General features: G+C 55.6%; 1 protein-coding gene across 7 annotated transcripts; it reads right to left on the bottom strand.

The window, feature by feature from the left end:
• Positions 1-6,495: 6,495 nt before the first annotated feature.
• On the bottom strand, positions 6,496-10,625 carry PNCK (pregnancy up-regulated nonubiquitous CaM kinase). 7 transcript variants are annotated; one of them, XM_058441439.1, is made up of 12 exons: positions 10,548-10,625; positions 9,778-9,847; positions 9,336-9,554; positions 8,889-8,963; positions 8,643-8,781; positions 8,311-8,434; positions 8,047-8,122; positions 7,840-7,952; positions 7,680-7,758; positions 7,505-7,592; positions 7,211-7,355; positions 6,496-6,891 (listed from the first exon to the last, which is right to left on the bottom strand). In XM_058441439.1, the coding sequence occupies exons 2-11, from the start codon at positions 9,843-9,845 to the stop codon at positions 7,218-7,220; spliced, it is 1,119 nt and encodes a 372-aa protein (XP_058297422.1). In that variant the 5' UTR covers positions 9,846-9,847; positions 10,548-10,625; the 3' UTR covers positions 6,496-6,891; positions 7,211-7,217. The 7 variants fall into 7 exon arrangements, with proteins under 7 accessions (XP_058297422.1, XP_058297424.1, XP_058297423.1 ...); XM_058441441.1 differs by having other exon boundaries at positions 9,336-9,467; XM_058441440.1 differs by lacking the exon at positions 10,548-10,625 and adding an exon at positions 10,285-10,527.
• Between the last annotated feature and the right edge of the window lie 2,175 nt (positions 10,626-12,800).

The raw sequence follows: 12,800 nt of genomic DNA, 5'->3' as shown, positions 1-12,800 counted from the left end.
ACGCCCCCCCCCCCCCCCCAAAAAAAAAAACCTTTCTACAAACTAGGAACAGAATGGAAGTTACTCATGATAAACGGCACCTATGAAAAATCCACAGCTAGCATCATACTTAATGGTGAAAGACTAAACGTTTTCCCTCTAAGATTAGGAACAAGGAAAGGATTCTTTTACCACTTGTATTTAATGTAGTATTGGAGATTCTTGGCAGTGCAATAAGCGGGAGAAACAAAAAGAAAAAAAAGAGAGAAAAGGAAGGGAACAAGGAAATTATAAGCATCCCAATTGGAAAGGAATAAGTAAAAATTCTCTTTACTTGCAGATGACACGTGCTGTGTGTAGAAAATCACAAAGAATCCACACAAATAAAACCTATTAGAACTAATAAAAAGGGCCAGGCATGGTGGCTTATGCCTATAATCCCAGTGCTTTGGGAGGCTGAGGCAGGAGGATTACTTGAGCCCAGGAGTGCAACACCCGCGTGTGCAGCATAGTGAGACTCCATCTCTAAAAATAAAATAAAATAAAACAAAAATTAGAACCGAGCATGGTGGCCTGCTCCTGTTGTCCCAGCTACTCTGGAGGCTGAGAAGGGAGGATTTGCTTGAGCCCAGGAGTTCAAGGCTGCAGTGAGCTATGATTGCACCACTGCACTCCAGCCTCTAGCCTGGGTGACAGGGCAAGACTCCGGTCCCCCCTCAAGACAGAGAGAGAGAGAGAGAGAGAGAGAGAGCTAATAAAAAGTTTAGCAAGGCCACAGAATACAAGATCAATATACAAAAAAAAAACAATGGTTACTTCTATACACTTTTAATGAACAATTCAAAAATGAAATTATGAAAACAATTCTGTGTACAAGAGCATAAAAAGAACAAAATTTACAAATAAATTTAACAAAAGAAGTGCGAAATGTATACACTGAAAACTGTAAAACATCATTAAAAAAATTAAAGAACAAAATAAGTGGAATGATATTCTGTGTTCATGGATTGGAAAACAATACCGTTTTAACATAGCAACAGTCTCTGGCTGGGCACGGTAGCTCACACCTGTAATCCCAGCACTTTGGGAGGCTGAGATGGGTGGATCACCTGAGGTGAGACGTTCGAGACCAGCCTAGCCAACATGGTGAAACCCCGTCTCTACTAAAAATACAAAAAAAATTAGCCAGGCATGGTGGCAGACACCTGCAATCCCAGCTACTTGGGAGACTGAGACAGGAGAATCGCTTGAACCCGGGAGGCAGAGGTTGCAGTGAGCCAAGATCATGCCACTGCACTCCAGCCTGGGTGACAACAGTGAAACTCCATCTCAAAACAAACAAACAAACAAAAAACAAAAAACAAACAAAAAACCCATGTGCATCAAAAGACACTATCAAAGAGTGAAAAGATAATCCACAGAATGGGAGAAAATATTTATGAATCATATATCTGATAAGGATCTAATATCCTGAATACATAAAGAACCCTTACAGCTCAACAATTAAAAGATGAATTATCCAATTAAAAAAATGAACAGAAGTTTCGAATGAACATTTTTCCAAATGAGATATATAAATAATAAGTACATGAAAAGATGCTCAATATCATTGGTCATTAGAGCAATACAAGTCAAAGCCACAACGAGACACCATTTCACACACACTAGAATGGCGATTTTAAGAATCACACACAATAACGAGTGTTGGCAAGCATGGAGAGAAATTTGAACCTCATGCGTTGCTGGTGGGAATGTAAAATGGTGCCGTTGCTTTGGAAAACAGCTTGGCATTTCCTTCAAAAGTTAAACATGGAGTTATCATATGGCCCAGCAATTCTACTCCTAGGTATATACTCAAGGCAATTGAAAATACACGTCCACACAGAAACTTGCACACGATTGTTCATAGCAGCATTATTCACAATAGCTAAAAGTGGAAACAACCCAAATGTCCATCGATAGTTAATAAAATGTGGTCTATCCATACAATAAAATATTCTTCAGCTGTAAAAAGGAATGAAGTACTGATCCATGCTACAATATGGATGAACCCTGAAAACATCATAGTAAGAGTAAGCCAGACACAAAAGCCCACGTATGGTATGATTCCATTTATTTGAAATATTGAAATAAGCAAATCCACAAAGATAGAAAGTCAATTAGTGGTTGCCAAGCACTGGTGGAGGGGGGTGGGGCGCGGGGTGTAAATGGGGAGCTACTGCAAATGCATACAAGGTTTCCTTTTGGGGTGATCAAAATGTTCTGGAATTAGATGGTGGTGATGGCTGCAAAACACTGTAAATATACTAAACACTGCTGAATTGTACATTTTACAGGGTGAAATTTATGGTATGTGAGTTGTATCTCAATAAAAACAAATTTTTAATTTGAACGGAAAAGGATTGAAAAAAATATACCAGTCAAATGTTAACCAAAAAAAGTTATAGTTGCTATGTTAATATCAGACCAAGTAGACTATAAGGGAAAATCATTGCTAGTATTAACATATATCACTATATTTTGATCCTAAAATACATACCAATTCTAAACTCAAATACACTGAATAACATAACTTATAAATACATAAAGCAATAATTGAAAGAGCTACAAGGAGAAACTGGCAAAAAGCAGTTGAGCCTTTACTCAGGGTATCATGTGAGGAAAGACTTGGTTCCCTGGGGTGAGGGAAACTATGGAAGTCTCCATGGGGTGTGAGGGAGGAGCTCTGGAGAGATGGGCGTAAGCTTTTGTTTTTTAAAGACCAGCGTGATAGTAAGCATGGGCTTCTTCTATTTCTCAAAAGGGGGCAGATAATAGGGTTGAAAAATATTGAAAAATTATCTTAAAGCAAAAATCAGATCCTGTCACTTGTTCTGTTTAAAACGTCCGTGGCTCCCAGTGCCCTCTTGAGAAAGTTCACTTTCCAGGCTGATCTCTACCCACCTCCTCTCACAACCTCCCTCAACCAGACGGGATTCTTTGTTATTTCTGAAACATTCCATACTTCTTATCTTGCCCACCTGGTGTTGGGGCTGGTGATAGGGATCCCTGGATGAAGCTGGGGTGGGGTGAAGGATAAGGTCGCCACATGCCCAGACAGTGCCTGGCAGGAAGAAACATGTGGCTTATAGTGCCAACTCAGCCACCACCTGGCCAGGGGGCCTGACTTGGTCACTTCATCTCTTCAACAGACCTGTTGCTCTCCTGGGTCCCCTGGCAGCATCCTCAACTCCCTCACAACACCCCCCACCCCCATTGAGTCCATGACCAAGCTCCATCTTTCCAGTAGTCCCACACCTCTTGCCTTGTTCTCCACATGATTCAGGCTTGTCTCCCAGCCACCAGCCCTGTCCTGCCCCACTTCCAGGCCATTGCACACACCGAACTCCAAAGGGATCTTTGTAGGGCCCAGCTCCCATGCCCCATTTCCACCACTGTGCAAAGACCTCCCTGGTTCCCACCTAACAGGACATAAAATTGAGGCACAGAGGACCTTAAAGGCAACACAAGCCAGGTGGCATGGTGGCTCACACCTGTAGTCCTAGCTACTCGGGAGGTTGGGGATCACTTGAGCTCAGGAGTTCTGGGCTGTAGTGTGCTATGTCCATCAGGTGTCCATACTAAGTTCAGCATCAATATTCTGGGAGCAGAGGACCACTAGGTTGCCTACGGAGGGGTGAAACAGCCCAGGTCGGAAACAGCTGTATGGCTTTGGCTCACTTAGCCTCTCTATGCCTCAGTTTCTCCATATGTGAAGTGGGGATGATCATGATAGCAGCTATCTCACAGATGAGGTTCAAGTTAATACATGGGAAGCTCTTCAATAAAGAGTCGTTACTAGCATTCTTTTTTTTTTTTTTTTTTTTTGTAAAAATGGGTTCTCGCCATCTTACCCAGGCTAGTCTCGAACTCCTGGGCTCGAGGGATCAGTGTTCTTTTTATTAAAAGGAATAAGCCTTCCAGAAATACCAGATACAATGCTAGATACATATTTGCAAAGAGAAGGGTGAAAAGTAAGTCTACTTTCATGCCCCTCAGGCACCTCCAACTCACCACTTCCAGAATCAATCTCATCACTCCTTCCCCAAAGTCATGCCGGTTGCACCCTTCTTGATGAATGTTCTGCTGCCAGAAACATGATCTACCTGGATCCCCCCGCTTCATTCCCTACCTGCAACCCATCACCAAGACCTATCCACGTGACTCCCAAAGAGCTCCTAAGACCACCTCCGTGTCTCCCTGTCCCTAGGGTGGACCCACAGGTTGAGCTTTCCTTGAAACTCTGCTACCCACAGGTTTGCTTCAAGATAGAGCACGTGACCCACGCTGTGTGGCCCAGAACAGCAGAGACAGCTTCCTTTTGTGATGCCCACCAGGGCTCCCCCGACCCTCAATTCTGGTCTGGTTCCAGACACCCCAATTCCCAGCAGCCAGCCCCAGCTCAGCACCTAACCCACACTGGGCAAGGATGCTCTCTGGCTACAAACCCCTTCGATGGCTCCCCACTGCTCCTAGACTACAGCTCCAGCTCCTTCCCCTGCCAGGCTTGGTCTGGCCCGTTCCTCTTGCTGCCAGCCTCAGCACCGGCCCTGAGCCTGAGCAGCCCTCACAGGGCAGCTCCCTTGCCATCACTTCACACACACACACCACCTTTTGCCTTTGGCTAAACCAGTCCTTTCTCTCTCTCAGGCTGCCATCCCACTGCCTAGGTGACCCAAACTGCCTTCCTCATATGGGGTCTCGGAGGGATGAAGGAGGGGTGCCGCCTCTGCTTGACCTGGGGGTTCCCCCTCTCGCCCCTATCACAGATGGGCAGGACCTCTCCGCCAAGGTTGGACTTCCCCAAGGCAGGATTTGCAGGGTGTGGGGTGGGGGCAGTCGCGGAGAGGAATGGATTTGAGAGGCTGCCCAGGTGCTGAAGGAACTAGGGGAGGCTAATGGACGTCTAAAGGTGGGGCCGTGGCTCCCCCTGCTGACGGGAGGCCATATTGCACCCTGTGTCAAGGCAGCCCAGAGCTGGCTCAAGCTCCAAGCCGAAGCGATCTGGCCACGTGCCCGGACTGGAAGAGCTGGCTGTTCTGAGCGAGTGCCGGTTTCTTCTGGAAGGCTGGCTCTGGCACTCCTGCTCATTGCTCCCAGACCCACAAAGATCATTTTTATCATCCCCGTAAAACCACCCCTCCAATAGAGGGCGTCCTCCTGGAGGGCAGGCGCCTCTTCTGATAGGCCCAGCACCTGGCACAGAGTAGAGGCTCAGTCAACATCTGACCAAAACAAGGGCAAGTAGGTATCGTGGGAGTCCAGTGTGAACAACAGAGAAGATGGGAAGGGGGGCCCACAGCAGAGGTGCCCCCAGGCAACAAGGCCCCAGGTAGGGGTGAGGGCAGGTGGGACAGGTCTTGGAGGCGAGGAGGCCGTGGTACTGGCTGACTGAGGTCCCCTGTGGGGCCCAAAGCCTGGAGCAAAGGATGGCCTGGGAGTGGCTGTGGGGACGAAGGAGGAGGCTGCCCACCCACCTCCAGCCTGCTCTCCCTGGTGGAAGCCAGGTCCCCTGGCTCCAACCCTGAACCCCACTCCAGCCTTCACCCACAAGACCCAGGCCAGCCTTGGTTTGAGCCTCACCGCCTCCCTGTGGGGCCCAAAGTTCAACAAGGAGAGTGATCTTCTCTACCATTCTCGTCAGTCAAGCCATGGGTCATCAGGCTTACACTCTGAGGGCTGGCAGGGAGCAAGGGTCTCAGAGGGGAGGGAGGGGTGGCCAGCTTGCCTGGAACTCTCGCTGGGGCCAAGAAGTGACTCTAGGAGTCTTCCCCGACGGGCCCAAGAGAAAGGCCTAGAGGGGCCAGCAGAGGTTTGTCCTCAGACCAGAGGACAGGCCACGGCTCTTCACTTCAGAAGCCACCGCCAAGCTGCCCCTGAAGCCCCCGCACAGCAGAGGGGAAGAGGGCCCCGTGTCGCCCTCTCCTGGACAAGGAGTTCCTCTCATCCCCTGACCCTGGGGTCCCCTACTCTTCTGCTCGACAAGATGGCCTCTGGCCATCAAGAAAGGGAAGGGAGGGAGGGATGGAAGGTGACAGTCCTGGGCTCTGGTCACCCTCCATGCACCTGTGAGCCCTTCCCAGTCCCAGGCACCTGGCTGAGACACCCCAGGCCCGGCCCTGCATGGCAGGGGCACTGCAGCCCATCCCTGGGGGTCTGGAGCCAGCACTCAGCCTCCTGCCTGCGCCCCCTGCTGGCAGCCCAGCAGGCGTGCGCTGCCTCCACTTTGTCCCAGGACCCCAAGGCTGGGTGGGCAGTTACACCTCTGGGGTGGCAGAACTGCCCGGCCACGCTGCCACTTGTTGGTGCTTTGGCGGGAGGGGACAGTAAGTTTTTGGACAGTTGGAAACTTGTCTGGGGAAGCAGAGGTTTAGGTGGCAGTGGGTGAAGCCGTGTGGCAGGGTCTCATTGGTTTCCTTCCCACAGGTGACCAGGTCCCCTCCACACTCGCCGCACCCCCAGTTCACCACTGGCCCATTGCTGTATCTTTCTTTATTGGTTTGGGGAAAACTGGAGGAGGCTGGAAGGCCATGACCATGACACAAGCAGGACCACCCACACTCAGCGAAGCACACAACAGCCGTGCAGGAAAGACAGCCCCTGAGGCCCGCCTGCCAGCACCTCCTGGGCTTTTGGAGGGGCGGGAGGCAGGGGCGGGAGAGGAAACAGGGGAGGGGAGCCACTGCCCCCAGGCAGGGCAGAGCCTGGGAACAGACTTAGGGGTGCCCCATTCCAACCCCAGCGCCATGCGCCACACCCTCGAATCTCAAACTCCAGCAGAGGCCAGCCCCAGGGGGAGGGGTTGGGGGAGGGGACCGAAAGCATCCAAGGGAAGGAAATCTGGGGGTCAGTCCACTTGGCCTCGGCATCTGCCTGAGAGGGAGAAGCAGAGGGAAAGGGGGTAGTCAGGAGCCAACCTGCCAGCCCTGTGCCCCCACCCCCCGCCTCAGTCAAATCCCGGACTTCTTAGAGGCCCTCTCCCCTTGCATTCCCTTGCCCAATGTCCGGCACCCACTGGCCCTCCCTGTCCTTCCACCTCTCCTGGGGCCCTGGCTCCTCCCTCTGCTCTCTGCCCTCAGTCCTCTGGCCTGTAGGGTCCACCCTACTTAGCTCTTGGCCACATGGAGCGCCACCACCCTCTAAGCTCTCCAAGGAGCCAGCTCCTGGGGGTGCAAGGTCCACCCAAACACACCTGGGCATCACCACTTGGGGGGCTGGCCAGAACGGAGGCCTGAGTGGCTGTGGCGGGCCATGCTCTGCTCAGAGGCCCCCTCGCCCTCTGGGCTCTGCCCCAGCTTCCGGATGTGGCGCAGGAATGAGGTGGCATTGAAGGCTCGCTGTCGGAAGAGAGGGAGATCAGGCCAGGCCTGGGCCCAGGCCCCAGCCCCAAGACTGTGAGGACTGCAGTGGCCACTGGGCAGCCACGGCGATCAGGCTACAGCTGGGGTGCAGCGGGCGGCCACACTGGGTCTGTCTCCACACTGACCTTCCAGTGCGTCCGAGCAAAGTTCTTCTGGATCTGCTCACTGACAGAGCCTAAGATGTCCCTGTCGAAGGCTGTGTCCCCAGAGATCCTGGGGAAAGGCTGAAGGTTGGCGGGGGGCCTCTCTGCAAGTGCAGTCCCCCTGGCCCTGGGGCAGCTCAGCAGGGCGCCCACTCACCAAAGATGCTGCAAGGCCTGTTGGCAGGTGAACCTCTTCTGGGGGTCTCGCTCCAGAAGGTGCCGGATGAAGTCTTTGGCTGGAACAGGGAGGCTGGGTCAGCCTGTTGGGTCCCCGCTCCCTTGCATCAGCCCCAAGCACAGGCCAGCCTCAAGCTCACCTGAGTCTGAGATGTCATCCCAGAAAGGAGAGTCAAACTCATAGCTGGCTCTCAGGATCTGGCTGAAGAGCTCAGCGTCGCTCTCGTCGTAGAAGGGGGGGTACCCACACAGCCTGGCACCCACAGATGAATCATCCAGCTGTCCCACCCTCCCCAACCCAGCAGGGGCAGGCAGGCAGGAGACAAGCCTTCTCAGCGGTCACTCACAGGATGTAGGAGATGACGCCCAGGGCCCACACATCTACGGCCTTCCCATAGGGTTTCTGCTCCAAGAGCTCTGGGGCTGGGGGCCAGAGACAGACAGACGCACGCACAGGCACACATGCAGCCATGCCGCTCAGTGTCACTGGCTCAGCCTACTCAAGCCCAGGAATGGCCCACACAAAGGCAACGGGCACAACAGCCTTCCCGGCTGTCCAGGGTCCCCCAAGCCACCCCACTCCCAGCGAGCCTCAGGGTGTCGTCCCTCACCCACATATCCAGGGGTCCCACAGGCGGTGCCTAGCATGTTGCCAGCCTGGATTTTGGAGAGTCCAAAGTCAGAGACCATGATCTTCGAGTCCTCAAAGGGCGTGGCATACAGGAGGTTTTCGGGCTGTGACACACGGACACCGGGAAAAGGGCCAGGTCAGTCCTGACACGGTGCTGGTGCTGGGACAGGATGGGGACTAGGCACTCTCAGGTTCCCCAGAGCCTTGGTGGAGCGGGAGATCAAGAAAGACCCCAGCCGTGCTCCCAGGAAAACAAAGGCAGGGCCAGGTGGGCAGGTGGGAGGGTGGGGTGCAGAGGCCCCAGCCAGGCACCTTGAGGTCCCGGTGCACGATCCCCAGGCTGTGCAGGTAGGAGACGGCGCCAAGGACCTGACCCACCAGATGGCTGGCATCCTTCTCTGTGTAGGAGCCGCGCTCCATGATGCGGTCAAACAGCTCGCCACCCGTCACCCTGGGGGTGCCAGGGGTTTGGCTGACCCAGGCACTCAGCCCGGCCTTCAGCCCCACTCACTGCTCAGTCCCTCCCCGGCTCCCACAGCCTGCCCAGGCCCTCCTCACAGTTCCATGGCCAGATAGAGGTGGGAAGGGCTCTCGTGGACCTCCTCCAGAGCGACGATGTTGGGGTGACTGATCCTGCAATGGCGAGGAAGCGCCTGTGGGCCAACAGAGTCAAGGGGTACTCTGTCCTGAGGCCCCGGGGAAAGCCTCCTCCCTCTTCTCTTCCTCCCATCTCTGCTCCCCATTCCCTACCACATGCCACCCCTGCCCGGTCCAGGAAGGCAGAGCTCCAGCCTGAGCCTCGGCCTTCCTTCTAAAGCCCATTTGAAAAGCACAGATCAATATCAACTCGCTCCCTTTGCCACAGGGATGTGCAGGCCCAGAGGGAGCACTGCCCCAGGCCTCCCAAAGGTTGGTGGCCAGGCCTGGACTAGAGCCAAGGACTGCTTGCGCCCCCCCCCCCCCCATTGACCTATGCCCCGTCCCAGGGCCCCGCGAGGTGCGCACCTACGGAGCACTGCGATCTCGTTCTCCACCAGGGCCTCCTTGCCCCGGAGGGCCTTCTTGGGGATGCACTTGAGGGCCACGAGGTGTGCGGAGCCCCGCTCCTGGGCCAGCACCACCTCGGAGAAGGCACCCCTGCCGCAGACGGGGTGGTGGGAGGTGGGAAGGAAGTGGGAAGAGAGGAGAGGCAGGAGGGAGAGAGAGTGGATCGGGTAGGGCCCCCTGTGAAGGAGATGGGGAGGCCCTACCTGGCCCTGTGCCACCCCCCACCACCACTCACACATGCCATCTCACAGACTCACTCGCATTCACACACCCCTACATATTCACACACACACACATCATCTCACACCCACTCGCGTAGTCACACACACATGCCATCTCACACAGGTACACACACACACACACACACACACAACGATCACACACGCGCGCGCACACTCACGAGCCAAGCCTCTCGCGGATCTCGTAGATGCTGCTGATGTCCTCGGTGTGTTTCTTCAGCAGCAGCATGTCTGCAGGGGCAGGGGAGAGGTGATGCGGGTCCCTCCCCGCACCCCCGCGGGCAAGGGCAGCCTCCTCCTCCACCCCCTGCCAGGCAGGCCTCAGCCATTGCCGCTGCGCTCGACCCTCCCCTCCCCCGTCCAGGTCCACACCCCCAGACGGACGCCTCCCAGCGAGGCCACCGCATACGCGCCTCCACGTCCCAGGCCTACAGCTGCCATCCCACGCCCCCCCGCCCTGCACCCCGACAGCGACCGGCGCCTGGATGCTGCCTCTCTGCCTCCACACATCCGGCCGCTTTCCAGAAGACTCCAGGCTCACCCACGCCGTCCCTCCCCCATCCACACATCCACAGCGCCCACGCCCCCACCCCCGCCTAGACCCGCCACCCATGGCACAGCGCCCACAGGCACCCGCTGCCCAAGCCACCAAGCCGCCCGGGATGCACCTGCGACCCCCGCGCGCAGCCACCTGCCAAGACCGCGGCCACCCACGCGGCCGCAGACGCAGCCCAGCCCTCGGCGCCGCGGAGCAGGGGGACCTGGCAGCCTGGGCCGCCCGCGTCCCGAGCTGCGTAGACCGAGCGCGTGCGGGCAGGGGGCGCGCCAGGCGTGACAGGTGTGCTGCGGACGCGCAAGGCTGCGGCGGCCGCGGGCCGGATCCGGTGCGCCCCCGCCCCGCGCGTCCCCGCGCCCCCAAGCAGGTGCAGACCTGGAACGGGTGCCGGAGCGTCGTTCCGCGCAGTGGCCGCCGCGCCAAGCCCCCCGCCCGCGCCCCGCCGGCCCCGCCCCCTCCGCGCACGCCCCCGCCGGCCGCCCAAGCACGCAGTGGCCCAGCGCGGCCGCGGCGCCGCAGGGCACCTTGTAAGGCAATCGCCGGCTCCGGCTCGGGCGCCGGCCGCCACCGCCCAGCCCACTGCTCGCTCGCGCCGCCTCCCGGAGCTGCGGCCCGGCTGGGCCAGCCCCAGGGCCTTTGCACCACCAGTGGCTGTCTCCCGGAGAGCTCTTCGGCCACAGGTCGGCAAGGCTCTCCGCCTTCCAGTCTCTGCCTTCACCGCCTCTCCGAGGACAGGCCCACCAGGCCACTTGCCCGAAAACAGCCTCCATCCCTAGCTCCAGGACCCTGCAACCCTGCACCACAGCTCTGCCACCCTGGGCTCCCGGCACTCACTGGGCTCCCTCTGGCTCCACCATTAATCCCTCACCCTCACTTTCTTCTCTACCCAGAAGCCAGAGCATTCCTTTTATTGAGATCATGTCACCCTCCCGCAGCTCTCTGTGTCAATCCAAGTCAAAGCATGGGTCCTTAGGGGGTGGCCTAACGACTGCTCTGGCCCCTCCTCCTCCACCTCTTCCCCAGCCACACTGGCCTCCTGACGGCCCTAGCCTTTGCTCCCCTGCCTGGAATGTTCTTCGATCAGATATCTGCCTGGCTTGGCTCCTCGCTCCATCAGATCTCGGCTCAAATGTCCCCTCCTCAAACCGGCCTCCCCCGCCCTGCCCCTGCCAATTCTCTCCGCATCACCCTGCCCTGTCTTTAGAACGTCCAACCGCAAAAATCACCTTCTTCGCCTGGTCTTCCTCACCAAAGCGTCCGCTCCCAGAGAGTGTATCTCCGCGAACCCAGCCAAGACGAGCCCAGGAAATAAGTGCGGGTGACCGAATTCAATTCTGCATCCAACAGTTACTGGACCCCCCTCGCTGCCCGCCATCCAGTCCCATGAGGTTCTGGTAGCCCTCCCCAGGGTCTGTGCTCCACATCCCTGCAGGCCAGCATCACAGGGGTTCCGTCAAGTGACCATGGGCCCTGGCATGACACAAAGTCTTCAAGAGAGTCTGCGGGGCAGGAAGAGTTTTTAAAAAATCATTTTTCCAGACCTCAACTCCCATATATACTCTGTGTAAAAACTGAGAAATCTGAGAAGGCCCCTGGCAGCTCTTGCCCCCTGGCCTTTCCCAGTCACCCCTCCCAGGGCACTGCAGAAGGCTCCAGGGACCCCAGCGCTCAGAAGCTCCAGTCCCACCTACTCATCTATGTGAAAAAGGTTTCCTGGGACCGACATCTAAAACAGAAAAAAATAGGAATGGAACTGATGGTGAGCCCCTTCTCATGACAGCGGGAAGTGCAATTTGTTTACAGATACCTACAGATAATTCCTCAGAATGTCTAATACACCAATGGTGCTTTGCTCAAGCCGGGAGAAACATTAGCAGAGTTCTACAGCATGGTCCCGGGTTATGAAAAGAAATAGAAATACACATATTTCTGTGCCCCAGAAAAGTATGGCGGTGTGAGTAATAAAAAACTGCCCGCGTGGAAAGAGATGGCACAAAGAGACCTATCTGAGGGGCAGTAGATGGAAACTGGAGGCCTCCAAAGTGGGCCTGGGAAAGACGAGCCAGTGGGCAGGTATTGGTCCACGAGGTGACTCAGATGACCCTGGCCTCATGTAAAAACCGATGGCACAGTTTTTGTTTTAAATCATTGTATCATGGGGTTTTTTGGGTTTGTTATTGTTGTTGTTTGAGACAGAGTCTCACTCTGTCGCCCAGGCTGGGGTGCAGTGGCACAATCTCAGCTCACTACAACCTCTGCCTCCTGGGTTCAAGCAATTCTCCCACCTCAGCCTCCTGAGTAGCTGGGACTACCAGTGCACGCCACCACACCCAGCTAATTTTTGTATTTTTAGTAGAGGCAGGGTTTCACCATGTTGGCCAGGCTGGTCTCGAACTCCTGACCTCAGGTGATCTGCCCGCCTCAGCATCCCAAAGTGCTGGGATTACAGGTGTGAGCCACAGCACCAGGCCTATATTGTGTGTTTACAAGAGAAATTACACCCTCTGGCCTGGCAAGGTGGCTCATGCCTGTAATCTCAGCACTTCAGGAGGCTGAGGCTGGAGGATCACTTGAGCCCAGGAGTTCCAGCCTAGCCTGGGCAACATAGCTTTTCTTTCCTTCTTTTTT

The sequence above is a fragment of the Hylobates moloch genome, unplaced genomic scaffold (assembly GCF_009828535.3).
Source record: "Hylobates moloch isolate HMO894 unplaced genomic scaffold, HMol_V3 SCAFFOLD_7, whole genome shotgun sequence".
Lineage (NCBI taxonomy): Eukaryota > Metazoa > Chordata > Mammalia > Primates > Hylobatidae > Hylobates > Hylobates moloch.
The sequence above is the reverse complement of the archived record's forward strand: the minus strand, read 5'-3'. Positions and strand labels throughout refer to the sequence as shown.